The sequence below is a fragment of the Oncorhynchus nerka genome, linkage group LG14 (assembly GCF_034236695.1).
Source record: "Oncorhynchus nerka isolate Pitt River linkage group LG14, Oner_Uvic_2.0, whole genome shotgun sequence".
Classification (NCBI taxonomy): Eukaryota; Metazoa; Chordata; class Actinopteri; order Salmoniformes; family Salmonidae; genus Oncorhynchus; species Oncorhynchus nerka.
The window spans coordinates 30,442,619-30,461,397 of NC_088409.1; the positions used below are offsets into that span (position 1 = coordinate 30,442,619).

The window sequence follows — 18,779 nt, forward strand, 5'->3', positions numbered from 1 at the left end:
CATCTTATTTTATTAGAGTTTAAAGCATTTTTCTCTAACTCTCAATCAACAGATAACCCCTCGCTCCTTTGGGAAACCTGTGAAGCGTACGCCAGGGGTCTGACTATGTCATACACAGCCACAAAGAGGTGGAAAAAGAGTGAAAAGCAAAAAATGTTAGGAACTAAATTAGGAACTAAAGAGAAGGACTACATTAACTCCCACTCCTGCCCTATTAAAGGAAATATCAGTCATTAGATCAACGTTAGACTCTCTCCTAACACAGGACGCTGAAAAGAAAATGAGATTTGTCAGGCAAAAGCTTTATGAACATGGAGATAAACCAGGAAAGTATTTGGCTTACCTAGCTAAAAAGAGAGCAGACTCACAGTCAATTGCTACTATTACTTATTCCGATGGCAATCATTTATATGAAAATAAATTGATAAATGACTCATTTAAGACATTTTATGCAAATCTTTATGCCTCAGAACTGACAAATGATGCACCCAAACCTCCCTACTATCTCCAAAGAACAGAGGCCTCTCTTTAATGCCCCTATTACTGAGGAAGAGATAATGTTCGCAATTAAGAATCTGAAAAATGGTAGGGCCCCAGGACCAGACGGGTTTTGTAGTGAGTTCTATAAAGAGTTCCATGGTCTGATCCTTGAGCCATTGCTTCATATGTTTAACCACTCATTTTCAAAAGACCACCTCCCTCAAACTCTGAGAAGCCAACATATCACTTATTCTCAAACAGGGACAATGCCCAGAGTCTTGTTCCTCGTACACACCCATTTCCCTTCTGAATGTGGATAGAAAATTGCTTTCTACAATTATAGCCACAAGATTAGAGGACTCACTGCCACTAATTGTGAAAGGAGACCAAACTGGCTTCATTAAGGGCCGAAAGTCATGTAACAATGTCAGGCGACTTCTTAATATAATTCAAGCCTACCAATGAAGTACTATGGATGGCCTTGTGCTCTCACTAGATGCTGGGTAAGCATTTGACTGTGTGGAGTGGTCTTACCTATTATTTGCTCTGACTAAATTTGGCCTAGGGGACAATAAAAAATGGGTGAAAGTTTTATATGATGATCTTCAGGCTACTGTCCTTACTAATGGGCTAAGGTCAAATAGCTTCTCTATACATAGAGGTACCAGACATGGCTGTCCTTTGTCCCCGCTCCTATTTGCACTCACTACGGAACCACTGGCCGAGGCCACCAGAGTAACGCCTGCTATACAAGGGCTTCTCATTGGTGATGTTCACCATAAAATAAGCTTGTACACTGATGATGTTCATCTCTAGTCCCGAGACTTCAATTACATCAAATCGCAGACATGCCTTTATCCCCTCTTCCTCTTCTCCTCAGTGTCTTAATTGTCAAACTGATACAGGCATCGTAACACATTGTTTATGGTCATGTTCTAAAATATAAAGATGCTGTTCTGTTGTTCTGCAAGAATTTGAAAAGATCCCAGGGGTTGATCTAGAATTGGACCCAGTTTATTTTCTGTTTAGGTGACCATAGCAGACATGTTACTTCTGTGGGTAAGAGGAGGCTTTACAACATCCTTATTTTCACAGCAAGGAAAAACATCCTCTTACAGTGGATTAGTGATGAGGTTCCTTCTATCAAAGATTGGCATAAGATACTATATGAATGGGTGCCACTGGAATATCTGACATGTACATTGCATTCTAAAACAGATCCGTTCTAAAAAAAAGTATGGGAACCTTATCTAAATGATCTAGAAACTGAGGTATCAGGTATTGTGCTGCAAGGATTCTCTTAGAATGGTGGTGATCTATTTATGTCAGACATTGTACGTTCCATGTGTTGAACCTAACTTATTGATTTAAACTGAGCTTTTGTGTTTAATTTCTATTTGTATGTTGGTTTAAAATGTGTGTATTGAGAGACGCAATGATGGGGATGAAGTGAAAGAAGCTCCGAGCGGGGAGAGGAAGATTGTATGTATATATGTATGCAGGAACGTGTAAGTGAGTGCTGTTTTTGCTTTGTCTTTGTATCTCTTAATATGGGTGAAAATTGTGAAATTCCAATAAAAATGCTGTTACAAAAAAAGATGGGCCCTTTACTTATGACTTAAACAGATCAATTTACCCCCCCTCCCTTAATAACATAATACTGCATTGGGCTACATCAGGGGCACACAGTGTTTCCTGGTAGTCTTAAACAGATCAATTTACCCCCCCCCCCTTAATAACATATTACTGCAGTGGGCTACATCAGGGGCACACAGTGTTTCATGGTAGTCTTAAACAAATCTACAGTGAAACAAAAGTGTACACCTCACACACATGGTTATGGACTTAAAAAAGAAGACACCAGTAACATGTCAGATATAGTTTAAATGTATTCATTTTTGAGTTTGCAACCCAATATGCCACTTTAAATACATAACAGAAGACCGAAATGTTACAAAATGCCTATTGAGCTGTACACTGAGATGCTCAGTTGGTCAAAATTCCCCTCGAGTGATTACCCAACATCTTGTTAACATGTGCCCCAAAAAGGGGGCAGATATCTTATACCAATAATTTCTTATAGACATTTGTCTTTAACAAGGCCTAGGAGGCCCCTATATTGTCCAAAAATCTCTCTAAAATGTCAAATGTTTTAAGCATCTTTATTTTCATGCTTATAACTTGTCAAAAAGTATTTTTATGACCACGTTAAGAGACCACTGCAAAATGTTCAGTTTCTCTGGTTTGACTATTTATAGGTGTGTGTTTGGGTAAAATGAACATTTTTGCTTTATTCTATTAACAGTCTTACACATTGATGTTGGGTGACTTTATGCCACTCCTGGCGCAAAAATTCAAGCAGCTCGGCTTTGTTTGATTGATGGCTTGTGGCCATCCATCTTCCTCTTGATCACATTCCAGAAGTTTTCAATGGGGTTCAGGTCTGGAGATTGGCCATGACAGGGTCTTGATCTGGTGGTCTGGCTGTGTGGCATGGAGCATTGTCCTGCTGGAAAAACCAATCCTCAGAGTTGGGGGACATTGTCAGAGCAGAAGGAAGGATGTTTTAGTCCAGGACAACCTTGTGCATGGCTTGATTCATGCATCCTCACAAAGACAAATCTGTCCGATTCCAGCCTTGTTGAAGCACCCCCAGATCATCACTGATCCTCTACCATCACAGTGGGTGCGAGACCTGGAGAGGCCTACAAGCCAGTGTCTCGCACCCACTGTGAAATTTGGTGGAGGATTAGTTGGAACAACAGTTGGCACAACGTTGACAGCCCTTGGTTCTCATCAACTGCACTGAGGCACTCATGTCACTGTCTGAGTGACGGCTACAGTCTGAGCACTGAGACTGCTGCACAGCTTGATGCACAGCTTGAACAGCACTGGAAGCATGTGTCTGTGCCTCAGTGATCTTAGTTGCACAGTGAGCTGCTGATTTCAATTGGGAAACAGTTTTTGCTAAAGTCAGATCATCATCTTCAAGGAGAAGCCTCTCCACACAGTGAGCTTGAGGTTCTTTCAATAAACCGGTGCCTGATCATTTAATCTCTAAAATAAACCAACTGACATGATTGCCCTAGCCCTTTAAGATCACTGACGTACTGTGTCTCTGACTCACCCACTTGCTGTGTGCGGTGTCGAAAATGCAGTCTCTTCAGAAGCACACTCTTCACGAAATGTCCATCCAAAGGTCCAACAGCTGCGTCATATGTGTGTGTGCCTCCCCGAGCGCATCTTCCAAATGCAGGCCCTCGGCACCGAAACAGTGGAGAAGAATGGCCCTTTTCCTCTCAGAGATAACCACATCCAGGCCGGTAGCTACCATGTACACCTCAAACGACAACTTCCATCTGTCCCATGGGATTGTTGGTTCGCCCGCGTGAGGAAATAAATGCCTCAGTGGAGTTAGGGATATTGTAGAAATACTTCCAGGCATCCTCGTTCACCAAACTAATAGGTTCGGGGAAAATTAAATGCAAAACATTATTGAATTCAAACTATCTGTTTACAGGTCCACAACAATTTGCAATTGTATTTGTATTTCAGAAACATCAGATACAGCAAATGTCACTGCAAAATGAAACATTCTGCCAACACCTATAAAGACATTTGACCAAGTGCCTAATTCCAAAACTTCCAAAGTATACAGCAATAAGGGCATTATTGTCACCAAAAAGTTGTTTTTCAGGCCGAGTTTGAATCCTCCTTCAGGCCCACAGTTGCAGGACGGGTCTGATTTATAACTGGAAACATCCGTGTATATGGCATGCGCTAAGTTAAATCTCAATAGTTTTGTACTATAGGTTACCTTTTGGGGCTGTTTTCTGGCATTCCTCGCACTGCCGACATTAATCCTGGACTGCCCTCCTCACTCCGGGCCAGTAGAACCGAGCCCGGATCCGATCATTGGTTTTCTCCACTCCTAGGTGTGCTCCAAGAAAATGTGAGTGGGCTAGGTATAGAACTTTTGAGATGTAACATTTGGGAACTAAGAGTTGTTCTACCACTTCGTCTCCCAGTGCCGAACTGTCCCGGTGAAGTTCCTTTTCCTTCATCCACAAAGTGAAACTGAAAAGATTTCACCTGGGGAATTCTCCTCCTCAAGCTTCTGGCTGGGGCCTCCACAGAGTCTGAGGAGGTGGGCGGGGAAGCGGCAGCACAGACTGGTATGATGCTTCTATGTCAGAAAACCGTTCTCTTCCCCTAAGCTCTTCTCCTAGGGGCTGTGGCACCTCTGTTCCAGAATCTCTGGAAAATCTGGCACTTCTGGCCCAGTAGGACATCTACTGGCACTTTCTCTACTACCCCAGCTACAATCACAAAGCTACATTGAGGGGTTTGCACTTTCACGCGGCTGGTGGGGTAACTTATCGTATCTCCCAGTGTGGTCTCACCGGGGCGTGGCCATTATAGGCCCAGGAAGGAAACCCTTGGGCCCGGGTTGGTAGGTTGTGCCCATTATTGGCCAAGATGCACGTTTTCAGAGCTGCATAGTTGTTGATGTCCGCCAACGCCAAGTCTCTATAGTCCTCTGGGCCAGCCAAGTCCTCCTTGGGCCATCACTCTTTCTACAGTGTGCTCAAATACCTCTAGATATGCTTCAATGTCCTCTCCAGCAGTTAGCTTGGTGAGGACCGTGCCTGGTTCTGTCATTCGGTCCGGCTGGACCATGGCTTGGATAAGCTGTGTTACGGCCTCCTGAAGTGCAATGGCTTTGAGTTTTCTGCGTTTGGCCTTGCACCAGCTGAGTTACAGCATCTTCCGTAATGATTTCTTATTTTATTGTGATTTCAGAGCAAGGGAGGGATGTGCCCTCATTCTCCGCCAAATGTGGCAGCCCAGGGGAGTCAGAGGTGAAACTCACAATAAAATAAGACAGCAGGAGACCGATTTATGGTGCTCAAAACAAAGTAGTTATTTAATAAAGGTTGGGGGAGGGGAGATATACAAATGAAAGGCCTCTCAGGTAACTGGTGGGTCACTCTCTGAGTGAGAGAGTGTGATGAGTCCGGGTTTCAAACCTTGCTCTCAACTTGCGCCAGGTGGCGTGCTGCCCGGGAATAGGTCCTCTTCTCCGGTTCTTCTGAGGACTCCACCTGTCTGCCCAACCGCCTCAGGAGACCAGATCTCCCGGCCCAAGAAGAGAGCAGAGACGCTGCTCTTCAGCCACACTTGCATCATCGCCAACCGTGATGACCAGCTGTGTCTGATGTTCCAACAGGGTAACCTGAGGGAGGGCCACATGGCCATGAACAGTTGAGAAAGCAGCAGTTTGAGATCATTGTCCTCCTGGAGGGATTGTGGAGGCCACTGGTGGGTCACACACTCTGTGTTCAGTTACGGAAGGAGGGAGGGAGGGAGGCGAAGGGAGGGCTGGGTGGGGAGTGACCCGTGGAAAGTGTGGTTAGGAGCTGAGTATATGTTGTGGAAATTCTTATACCAGGACACTCAAAGTCAATATTAAATGAATCACTCTTTATTGTCAGCAAGCTGGAGAGGTCACAGTCAAACTTTGATGCATAAGTACCGGTCTGAAGGGAGCTCTAAAAGGACGATCCTTACATAGAGCCTTCTATACTGCCATCTAAACCTACATAAACATGATTTATTGGATCGGTTCACACATGTGAATGGCTCCGTCTCTATCTTCACTTAAAGAACATATTCTGGGTGTTCTGCCAGATGTTCCTCTGGAGGGGGCCCTCCCCCTCTTCTCTTGACCAGATACAGGCAGGAACCAAGGATTGTTTATGAGACCAAAGATAAGATGCACAAAGTCCATTTCATTCACAAGATTCCACCCTTTTAACACTTGTGTGATTTGAGCTTCTATCAAAGGAGGTTCTCTAAAATGATCTCATAAATCATAATAAAGCTCAAATCTACAATCAAGAAGTTATAACCAACGTGAGTGAGTATATAAAAACATACATACACAAGGGATCTATCGATTCAGAGGTGAACAACTCTCAATGTTATCCATGGTTTCCATACCTCTTTCCACCATCTGGTTGGATTGACCGATGTTTTTCACTAATTGTCCCTGGGACATCAACCTAGTCAAGATATAAAACCCTATTGTTTAACAATTCTGCAAAGACCTTGATCATCAGCTCAGTGTTCCACATAATGGTAAACAGATTAAGGGTTTAGATGACCTTACCCTCAACTTAAAAGAAAACAAACTTCAATCATTACTTATCGTCTGCATCTACAAGGGGGAAATGGGAGGTCATCCAGAGTTGGCAGCTCATTAGTTTCACCATTCTCTGGAGGAGCAGAAAACAACATAATAACGGCTGAAATCTTGCCAGTCAGACAGGCACAAATCGCCTTACAGCATGTTAATAACACAATTAAGCAAACTAAACAAAAAACACATGCTGACCTGGGCAATTTGGGATCCCCAATTTACAAACAGGGATTCAAACCAAGTTGCAAGCGTCCAATCTGGTTTTTAAGAATTATTCTTAGCAACAGTGGCAATGTATTTGGCAAAATCAGTCACATTTGAAAAGTGATCTGGGACAAAAGTACAACATTCATCACCAATGACTGCACAAGTGCCCCCTTGACCTGCCAAAATATAGTCAGGGGCTCTCTGTTTATGCAATTATTTAATTTCCCCATTTAATTCGTCCAGGGCATTTTGAGGAGCATTGCCAATTGTCTCTGTGTCTGGAGATGTCTTGAATTTGATCTAACGCATATGATACTCCATACTCAGGAAAAAGTGTGAGTGATGCCAGCCAGAGAGCTCTCATCTCTTCTCATTCCAGGAGGTCTGTAGTCTTTAAACAAAGCCTTCAGATCCCTATCATTATTCTGAACGGTTCTTATAGCTGTCAGAATACTTATTTTCCACCATTATTTGCAAATAAATTCATAAAAAATCCTACAATGTGATTTTCTGGATTTTTTTCTCATTTTGTCTGTCATAGTTGAATTGTACCTATGATGAAAATTACAGGCTCTCTCATCTTTTTAAGTGGGAGAACTTGCACAATTGGTGGCTGACTAAATACTTTTTTGCCCCCACTGTACATGTTTCACGTAAAGAGATCAGGGTTTGAGGAATCGATATGTTTTTCCTAAACAAATGGTATATAGGGAACAGAACCTTTTTCAGTTTGAGAAACAAGTAAGAAACAAAATCGCTGTAATGATGTTGCAGCTTTGGCACGTACAGCGCAATAAACACTTACTGTGCAGTGGTGTCTGTTTGCTGCAGCAGGGAGGAGAGAGAGACTCGCCGTCTAATTATTTTATCAAACAGTGTGCTTAAAGCATCAGACAAGCTCTGCATGTAAACTCAGCAAAAAAAGAAACGTCCTCTCACTGTCAACTGCGTTTATTTTCAGCAAACTTAACATGTGTAAATATTTGTATGAACATAATAGTATTCGACAACTGAGACATAAACCGAACAAGTTCCGCAGACATGTGACTAACAGAAATGTAATAATGTGTCCCTGAACAAAGGGGGGTTTACAATTAAAAGTAACAGTCAGTATCTGGTGTGGCCACCAGCTGCATTAAGTACTGCAGTGCATCTCCTCCTCATAAACTGCACCAGGTTTGCCAGTTCGTGCTGTGAGATGTTACCCCACTCTTCCACCAAGGCACCTGCAAGTTCCCAGACATTTCTGGGGAGAATGGCCTTAGCCAACAGGTCCTAGACGTGCTCAATGGGATTGAGATCCGGGCACTTCCTGGCCATGGCAGAATACTGACATTCCTGTCTTGCAGGAAATCACACACAGAACAAGCAGTATGGCTGGTGGCATTGTCATGCTGGAGGGTCATGTCAGGATGAGCCTGCAGGAAGGGTACCACATGAGCGAGAAGGATGTCTTCCCTGTAATACACCACATTGAGATTGTTTGCAATGACAACAAGCTCAGTCCGATGATGCTGTGACACACCACCCCAGACCATGACGAACCCTCCACCTCCAGACCATGATGGACCCTCCACCTCTAAATCGATCCCGCTCCAGAGTACAGGCCTCGGTGTAACGCTCATTCGACCACCATCCCTGGTGAGACAAAACCGCGACTCGTCAGTGAAGAGCACTTTTTGCCAGTCCTGTCTGGTCCAGCGACGGTGGATTTGTGCCCATAGGCAACGTTGTTGCCGATGATGTCTGGTGAGGACCTGTCTTACAACAGGCCTACAAGCCCTCAGTCCAGCCTTTTGCGGACAGTCTGAGCACTGATGGAGGGATTGTGTGTTCCTGGTGTAATTCAGGCAAAGCAAGGACAATTCTTCCCGTGGGTTTCCAGTAAGTAGCAGCAATTCATAATTAATAATGAAACAGAAATATGCATGGTTTTGTATGACTTCCTTTCTTTCAACTCCTCCCCTTTCCCCAGGTGTTCTTCCTGGTACTGGAGCATGGTGAAACCACTGTGGCGATGCAAATGAGATCCGACTGCCTGTCCCTGAGAAACCTGCTGAAGACATGCCTGATAAGGGAGAGAATAGCACTATAGCACACAGCTCCTGCCCCCAGTCAGGTGAGAGTCCTGGTAATGCAACACTGCATAAAACCCTCACTGCTACGCTGACAAAAATATAAGCGCAACATGTAAAAATCATAGCAATGTTTGTTTAAATCCCTATTAGTGATTATTTCTCCTTTGCCAAGATAATCCATTCCCCTGACAGGTATGGCATATCAAGAAGCTTATTAAACAGTATAATCATTACACAGGTGCTGGGGATAATAAAAGGCCACTCTTGAATTTGCAGATTTATCACACAACACAATATCACAGATGTCTCAAGTTTTGAGGGAGCGTGCAATTGGAATGCTGACTGCAGGAATGTCCACCAGACGTGTTGACAGTGAATTGAATGTTCATTTCTCTACCATAAGCTGCCTCCAAAGTTGTTTTAGAGAATTTGGCTGTACGTCCAACCAACCTCGCAACTGCAGACCATGTGTATGGCGTTGTGTGGGCGAGTGGTTTGCTGATGTCAACGTTGTGAACAGAGTGCCTCATCGTGGCGTGAAGTTATGGTATGGGCAGGCATAAGCTACAGACATGGAACACAATTGCACTTTATTGATGGCAATTTGAATACACAGAGATACCGTGACGCGATCCTGAGGCCCATTGTCATGCCATTCATCCGCCGCCATCACTTCATGTTTCAGAATGATAATGCACGGCCCCATGTCGCAAGGAACTGTACACAATTCCTGGAAGCGGAACATGTCCCAGTTCTTCCATGCACTGAATATTAACCAGACAAGTCACCCAATGAGCATGAGCCTTTTGGTCCTAGACTTAGCTCCGAAACCGATTGCCGTGCGGTAGCAGAGAGAATAGTCTATGACTTGGGTGACTGGAGTCTTTTGGAAAAAAAATGTGGGCTTTCCTCTGACACCGCCTGGTATATTGGTCTTGGATGGCAGAAAGCTTGGCCCCAGTGATGTACTTGGCCATACGCACTACCCACTGTAGCGCCTTACGGTCAGATGCCGAGCAGTTGCCAAACTAGGCGGTGATGCACCTGGTCAGGATGCTCTTGATGGTTCAGTTGTAGACCTTTTTGAGGATCTGGGGACCCATGCCAAATATTTTCAGTCTCCTGAGGGGGAAAAGGTGTTGTCGTGCCCTCTTCACGATTGTCTTGGTGTGTTTGGACCATGACAGTTCGTTGGTGATGTGGACACCAAGGAACTTGAAACTCTCGACTCGCTCCACTACCGCCCTGTGGACGTTAATGGGGGCCTGTTTGGCCCGCCTTTTCCTGTAGTCCACGATCAGCTCCTTTGTCTTGCTCACATTGAGGAAGAGGTTGTTGTCCTGGCACCACACTGCCAGGCTGTCTCATCGTTGTCGGTCATCAGCCCTACCACTGTTATGTCGTCAGCAACTTAGTGATCAACTCTATGCAAAGGAGATGTGTTGTGCTGCATGAGGCAAAAATAATGGTCACACCAGTTTTCTGATCCACGCCCCTACCTTTTTTTAAGGTATCTGTGACCAAAATATGCTTATCTGTATTCCCAGTCATGTGAAATCCATAGATTAGGGCCTAATGGCTTTATTTAAATTGCCTGATTTCCTTATGAACTGTCTCTCATTGAAATCTTTGAAATTGTTGAATGTTGAGTTTCTATTTTTGTTCAGTTTAAAATATTAGTGTGAATGTGTAACTGTTGGCTTTCTTACACTGCAAAGTGGATATTGGCAAAGACTTAACCGTGGCATAGTAAACAGAGTTGTTGTTGTCACCTCTAGAATCTGATGCCCAAGACTTAGCCGTGGCATAGTAAACAGAGTTGTTGTTGTCACCTCTAGAATCTGATGCCCAAGACTTAGCCGTGGCATAGTAAACAGAGTTGTTGTTGTCACCTCTAGAATCTGATGCCCAAGACTTAGCCGTGGCATAGTAAACAGAGTTGTTGTTGTCACCTCTAGAATCTGATGCCCAAGACTTAGCCGTGGCATAGTAAACAGAGTTGTTGTTGTCACCTCTAGAATCTGATGCTCAAGACTTAGCCGTGGCATAGTAAACAGAGTTGTTGTTGTCACCTCTAGAATCTGATGCCCAAGACTTAACCGTGGCATAGTAAACAGAGTTGTTGTTGTCACCTCTAGAATCTGATGCCCAAGACTTAGCCGTGGCATAGTAAACAGAGTTGTTGTTGTAAACAGAGTTGTTGTTGTCACCTCTAGAATCTGATGCCCAAGACTTAGCCGTGGCATAGTAAACAGAGTTGTTGTTGTTGCTTCACCTCTAGAATCTGATGCCCAAGACTTAGCGGTGGCATAGTAAACAGAGTTGTTGTTGTTGTTGCTTCACCTCTAGAATCTGATGCCCAAGACTTAGCCGTGGCATAGTAAACAGAGTTGTTGTTGTTGTTGCTTCACCTCTAGAATCTGATGCCCAAGACTTAGCCGTGGCATAGTAAACAGAGTTGTTGTTGTCACCTCTAGAATCTGATGCCCAAGACTTAGCCGTGGCATAGGAAACAGAGTTGTTGTTGTTGTTGCTTCACCTCTAGAATCTGATGCCCAAGACTTAGCCGTGGCATAGTAAACAGAGTTGTTGTTGTCACCTCTAGAATCTGATGCCCAAGACTTAGCCGTGGCATAGTAAACAGAGTTGTTGTCACCTCTAGAATCTGATGCCCAAGACTTAGCCGTGGCATAGGAAACAGAGTTGTTGTTGTCACCTCTAGAATCTGATGCCCAAGACTTAGCCGTGGCATAGTAAACAGAGTTGTTGTTGTCACCTCTAGAATCTGATGCCCAAGACTTAGCCGTGGCATAGTAAACAGAGTTGTTGTCACCTCTAGAATCTGATGCCCAAGACTTAGCCGTGGCATAGTAAACAGAGTTGTTGTTGTCACCTCTAGAATCTGATGCCCAAGACTTAGCCGTGGCATAGTAAACAGAGTTGTTGTTGTTTCACCTCTAGAATCTGATGCCCAAGACTTAGCGGTGGCATAGTAAACAGAGTTGTTGTTGTTGTTGCTTCACCTCTAGAATCTGATGCCCAAGACTTAGCCGTGGCATAGTAAACAGAGTTGTTGTTGTTGTTGCTTCACCTCTAGAATCTGATGCCCAAGACTTAGCCGTGGCATAGTAAACAGAGTTGTTGTTGTTGTTGCTTCACCTCTAGAATCTGATGCCCAAGACTTAGCCGTGGCATAGGAAACAGAGTTGTTGTTGTTGTTGCTTCACCTCTAGAATCTGATGCCCAAGACTTAGCCGTGGCATAGGAAACAGAGTTGTTGTTGTCACCTCTAGAATCTGATGCCCAAGACTTAGCCGTGGCATAGTAAACAGAGTTGTTGTTGTCACCTCTAGAATCTGATGCCCAAGACTTAGCCGTGGCATAGTAAACAGAGTTGTTGTTGTCACCTCTAGAATCTGATGCCCAAGACTTAGCCGTGGCATAGTAAACAGAGTTGTTGTTGTCACCTCTAGAATCTGATGCCCAAGACTTAGCCGTGGCATAGTAAACAGAGTTGTTGTTGTCACCTCTAGAATCTGATGCCCAAGACTTAGCCGTGGCATAGTAAACAGAGTTGTTGTTGTTGTTGCTTCACCTCTAGAATCTGATGCCCAAGACTTAGCCGTGGCATAGGAAACAGAGTTGTTGTTGTTGTTGCTTCACCTCTAGAATCTGATGCCCAAGACTTAGCCGTGGCATAGGAAACAGAGTTGTTGTTGTTGTTGCTTCACCTCTAGAATCTGATGCCCAAGACTTAGCCGTGGCATAGTAAACAGAGTTGTTGTTGTCACCTCTAGAATCTGATGCCCAAGACTTAGCCGTGGCATAGGAAACAGAGTTGTTGTTGTCACCTCTAGAATCTGATGCCCAAGACTTAGCCGTGGCATAGGAAACAGAGTTGTTGTTTCACCTCTAGAATCTGATGCCCAAGACTTAGCCGTGGCATAGGAAACAGAGTTGTTGTTGTTGTTGTTTCACCTCTAGAATCTGATGCCCAAGAGGTTGACGTGGCACATTCCCGACCCACTACACCCAGCTTCTCAGCTCCACTCCCTAAACCTGACCAAGGGGCAAGGCCCAAAATCAGGAGACTAGCTGGAGGACTGTTCCAGCCTCTGCCCTCCCCAGGTAACTGTTCTGTGGTTGGCTAATGTTGTTTTTTAGGACACCTCTGGGTAAAAAATAGAAAACTTTGTTAGGACTTTTAATTGTCAGGTTTTGAGTGATTTATGGATATTACCCAGAAAGCATTGGTTGTTTGTGTGTCCGTTCAGTTGTCTTACTTCTATCTGTTTTTCCTCCGCAGGAGCTACCAAGTCCAAACCCCACCACATCCTGACCATCAGTGACCTGGAGGAGACGTGCATGCCCACGTCGCCACAGCCCCCACTCCCAAACCCGCAGGGACATGTCCTAGCACCCCTCGGCTCTTCCACTGCAGCTGGACTAATCACCCTCTACACTGGGGGCTCCATGTATCCCAAGGCCTCCGTTCCCACCTCTCCACTGTTTCCCCTCGATGCTACTGATATCCTCCCCATCTGCCCGCCCTGTCGGAGGTCAAAGTGCTTCCTCTGTCCGATGTCCTGGGAACATGACTCTACCTCAGGACTCTTTCCCCAGGCAGTGGGCCCCAGTGCCCTGCCTGACTGGAACACATTCTCAGGTACTTATGTGTAATAGTGCCTTATGAACAGTATGTCTGTATGATGACTGATGATACTTCTTATACCTGTACAATGTAAACAAGTGTGCCTGATTTGAAAATACCCTGTGGTATTTCCATCCTGTCAGGTGCTGTATCGTGCTCAGATGATGAGCTGCTGCCCTCAGACGATGAGTGTCCCCCCAGCCGAGATCAGCCCCACCTCCGTTTTGAGATCAAAAGCGATGACGGCTTCAGTGTGGAGGCAGACAGCGTAGAGGGTGAGGTTTCAGGGAGGAAAGGGCAAATGAATAGACTTCATGTGTCTGTTATCTGTATAATGTTAGTTTAGAAATAATTACATTACCCAGTACTCAAGGCAATGATTTCTGCACAAATACCCACTATTTCTACATATGAGTAAACATAACATGATGAAATATACTCCTTCTCGTACTTGGCTAGAATGAAATTGTGTAATAAACCATCTAGCACAAAATGTTGGCTTAATTTGCAGATTGATTACATTTGTGTGTTATGCTGTGTTACTCACACCTTACTTATCTCTCTCACCATTCCTCTTCCCCCTCCTTTCCCTCCTCAGAGGCCTGGAGGGCAGTGATAGACTGTGTCCAGGAGGCGTGGGCGGGGGCCAGGTTTAGGCAGCTGTCCTTCTCTGGGATGACAGGTGCCCATATGCTGGGCCTGCTCCACGATACAGTGGTCTTCCTGGTGGAGCAGCTCCAGGGGGCCCGCCGCTGCCATAGCCACGCCTTCCGCTTCTTTAAACAGATCAGCCAAGAGGAGGACCTGCCTGTCAACCCCTCTGGATGCGCCCGCTCTGAGGTCCACCTCAGGTCAGTGTCCCGGTGTCTGTTCACTACAGGAGCCCTGGAAGTTAAATATAGAAAATATAAGGGAAGTCATTATTTTGGAATGTCATTCGGAAATTGAGTCCGAGTTGTCTGACAGATTCATCTTAAATATCTTGTAAACATTTTAACCAATAGTGTAATGGTGGGAACCGGTATTACTTTGTCCTTACCTTGCAGTTGGTCAACCCATACCACTGTCTAGCAAATGTCTGGAGAATCTGGGTTTTCCCCTCTGTAGGTGGTTTTCAACTTCAAAGTGGAAGCTAGTCTCTCTGTGTAGAGTATTGGTGGAATGTATGTTTTGAATGTAGACATCTGTCAGGTTTAGAGGAACAAGGGCTGTGGCTGTTTTGTTTCTATGTGAGCGTCATCTCTACCTCCACAGTCTGCGTAAGCTAGAAATAAGACCTGTATGACGTCTATGCTGCTCCGTTCATTAACTTATGAAGAGTGTGTGGGTGACGTCCACATCCCAAATTCTACACCAATGCTGGGGGGAAAAACAATGATAAAGAAAGCAATAATAATAAGAAAGTAATGATGTAACATTTAACGTGACACCTTGTTCCTGTCTTCTCTTACAGGAAGTCCACCTTCGACATGTTCAACTTCCTGGCTTCCCAGCACCGCCAGCTGCCTGACATCAACCCCTACGATGAGGAAGAAGATGAAGTCCCACTCAAATCCACAAGGTCGGATTACAGAGTTATTGTATGCTGGCCATTGCAAAGGAAGCTAGCTAAATGCTAACATCTTAAAAAAGGATGCTTTGGCTTAAATACTGCAGGAGCTAGTGCATGAAAGATATTGTCTCGCGGAACATTCTTAGAACTTGTTGTACATGGCCGCAAGTGTTGTTCCTTTAAAAAACAACTTTCACATCAACAAATGATCCATGTATAAGTTTGTATACATAACATATCAATGTTCTCATTCAGACTTATGAGTGACAAGGGAGCTGTACAACTACAGGTTTACATAAACGTTTTTATAGCTGTAACTAATTCACTATTGAAATGTTGTCCATTTCAGTATTTGTAACTCCCCTAAAGTGATCTTTGTGGTTGGACTAAACCATTCCGTCATTTCTGCAACTACCTCCTAACAAGCAACGTTAAAAATATGTTCTACCCTCTTGTGTCTGAGTCTCTAGTGACTCTTTTCTCAGAGTTCAACGTGAAAGGTCAGAAGCACATCGTCATCTTCTTTGCTTATCCCTTTTCTCCTAGACGTGCCACGAGCTTGGAGCTCCCCATGGCCATGCGCTTCAGACATCTGGAGAGGACATCTAAGGAGGCTGTAGGCGTGTACAGGTCAGCACACAACTAGTCCTCATCCCCCCCTGAGGCACTGAGGTCAAAGCCATTACTATGGACAGAGCCTGTGACTATGATCATGATTCTGGGCTGAAGAGCTCATGTGTTTCTCAGTGGGGTGCCAACTGACCCCACAATAGATCATTTGCAGTCTGTCTGGACAGGAAGTCGTCACTGCGGTTCTCTACAGCTATCACAGCAAACTAGAAACTGAGGCATGGTTTATATTTCCTGCCTCTCCCTTTTCTGCTATTATGTTATTCTGCTACAAAATGAATAACATGAATTCCCATTGACTCAGGATCAGATAATAAATAAATAATGTGATCATCGCATCCTTTTAATTGCCAAGGAGATTAGCTATGGAAACTGTTGTTCATACTTGGGCCTCTTTTGACATCTCTGTCTGGTGTAGGTCTGCTATCCACGGCCGAGGTCTGTTCTGCAAGAGGAACATCGATGCTCAGGAGATGGTCATCGAGTATGCCGGCATCGTCATTCGCTCAGTGCTCACAGACAAGCGGGAGAAGTACTACGATGGCAAGGTGAGATCAATCAGTCCAGAGTGTGGTTGAGACGACATAACTATGGTTTGTCCCAACGAGACCTTAGTTGGTGGACTTTTTTAAAATCCACTAATTGTGGGCTTGAATGAATAAATGTTATTGATACCAACATAATACGTTAAACTAAAACTAAGTTCCCTGTCTCTGTTCCCTCCTTCCTCCACAGGGTATCGGCTGCTACATGTTCCGTATCGATGACTTTGACGTGGTGGACGCCACCATGCACGGCAATGCGGCGCGCTTCATCAACCACTCGTTGATGAATATCCAGCAGAGCTGGCCTGTGTGTTCGATGAAGCATACAAAGCACTAGTTGGAAACCTGAAGTTACCATGACGATCTCTCCCAGAACTGGTTCAGAAAGCTGTATGTTCTATATGGTAGGGTTATTTTAAAGTATAACAAAGTGTAAAAGACATAAGAAAATGTGTGAACTTGTCTTTGTTACCTTGTACAAAAAAAAACTAAGTTTGCAAATAATTGTATACATATTTCTAAACCTTTTAAATTTTTCTATGCACTTTTTATTTATAATATTCGCTTATTAAAGATGTTTTAACAAATCAGACTTGGTCAATTGAAAATTGGATTAAAAAAACGAAAATGCTGATATGACATTTATACAACAACCTGCAATGTATAAATACAGCAAAATCGTTGGTTGGTGATAAAATCACGGTGATAATACATTTTGACATACAATTAAAATGATCAGGTAGCACCTGAAATGTACTATGCAATCTGACACACGTCAAATCAGTTATCTATATCTTCTGTTTTTGTTCTGAGGATAATGTTCTATACACGGATCTTTACAGGACACCTACTGATTGTAACAGTTTGTTGAAGGCTGATAGCTGTCATCCGCTTCCGTTGAAAAACAGTTTTCCCTGCAGCCAATTCTGTCTAATCACAATAATTGGTTAAAAAAAACTATCGGATTTGAACAGAAATATGGCTGAGACGCAAAGAAAATTCAAGGAGAGGGGGTACAAAAATTGTCAGATTAATACTGCCATTGAGAAAGTCTCAAAAATAAGCATTCTTGTGTCCTCACTACCTGCTTTTCAAAGTGCTCTGAACAAATTAAGGGAATCGTTCACAAACATTGGCACATTCTAAGATCCGTTGACCGTATCGGTAATGTTTTCGGACCCTACCTTGGTCGTATTCTAGCGGTAAAGACATCTCAGATCAATTGGTAAACACTGATTCACTACCCAAAACTACTCCTGCACAACGTCTATTTGCTCACCGAGGTAAAGACAGTTTCAAGTTCGATATTCGACGGATATTCGCGCGTTCAAACCTCAATAGCTTTCAAACCACTTGAGCCACAGACTCCAAAATAAGTGTCATGATGTTGGAAACATTGCATCTTATTTTCCCGATTTAGACCATTTGTTTTCCAAAGCTAATAAACACGTGGAAATGTGAGCAGCGTCTTGTATTCCAAGTTGAATTAGTTAGGGAGCGTGAACAAAGTACAAACTTTTTGTACATTCAAATTTTAATAGCTCCTTGACCATGTGACATACTTACTTCAAACAACGTTCAGAATGTCCACTGACTACTCTTCTATATTGCACACCATTCAGTTTGTCAATTTTCATCTCACAAGATTTTACATGAATTTTTCCAAATGTAAAGTTTCAATAGCTCCTTGGTCATGTGACCTAGTGGCTTCAAACAAGGTTCAGAATGTCCACTGAGTGGGCCTACATATTGCACACCCTTTAGTTTGTCCATTTTTATCTCACATGGTTTTACACTCATTTTTCAAAATGTAGAATTTCAATAGCTCCTTGGTCATGTGACCTAGTGACTTCAAACAAGTTTCAGAATGTCCATTGACTACCCGTCTATATTGCACACCCTTGAGTTTGTCCATTTTCATCCCACATGGTTTTACATGAATTTTTCAAAATGTAGAATTTCAATAGCTCCTTGGTCATGTAACCTAGTGACTTCAAACAAGGTTTAGAATGTCCACTCAGTGGACCTACACATTGCACACTCTGTTTGTCTATGTTCATCTCGTGCTATTAGACTTAAATCTGTAAGCTTTGCAGGTCTTAATTTTACATGGGTGTTTAAAAAAAACTTTTAAGTCAACAAATGTTCCATCCTCGCAACAACTATCTTTCACATGGACACTGAAAAGATCCACAAATTCTGCTGGAATGGATCAAGGACAGGAGAGGTGTTCGAACAGAGGTGCTTAAAGGAAGGCACACAGGTAGGCCTCATGAAAAACACTGTTTCATGTGCTCTTTTTAATCACAGTAATATGCAGTGATTTGTCGGTCACAGTGATCTGCAGTGATAACGTGAAATAATCCTTATAAAAGCATCACTTTCATATACTGTACATAAAGACAAATCCTTCTACGTTGAGTATTAGAACGTA

The 18,779-nt window shown here is 43.6% G+C and overlaps 1 protein-coding gene across 1 annotated transcript; it reads left to right on the forward strand.

The window, feature by feature from the left end:
- Positions 1 to 8,953: 8,953 nt before the first annotated feature.
- On the forward strand, positions 8,954 to 16,907 carry LOC115142134 (histone-lysine N-methyltransferase 2B-like). Its single transcript, XM_065027186.1, has 9 exons — positions 8,954 to 9,008; positions 12,952 to 13,095; positions 13,274 to 13,442; positions 13,718 to 13,893; positions 14,217 to 14,469; positions 15,072 to 15,179; positions 15,717 to 15,800; positions 16,219 to 16,348; positions 16,536 to 16,907. Exons 1-9 carry the CDS (start codon positions 8,954 to 8,956, stop codon positions 16,680 to 16,682), a joined length of 1,266 nt encoding a protein of 421 aa, XP_064883258.1. The 3' UTR covers positions 16,683 to 16,907.
- The last annotated feature ends 1,872 nt before the right edge of the window (positions 16,908 to 18,779 follow it).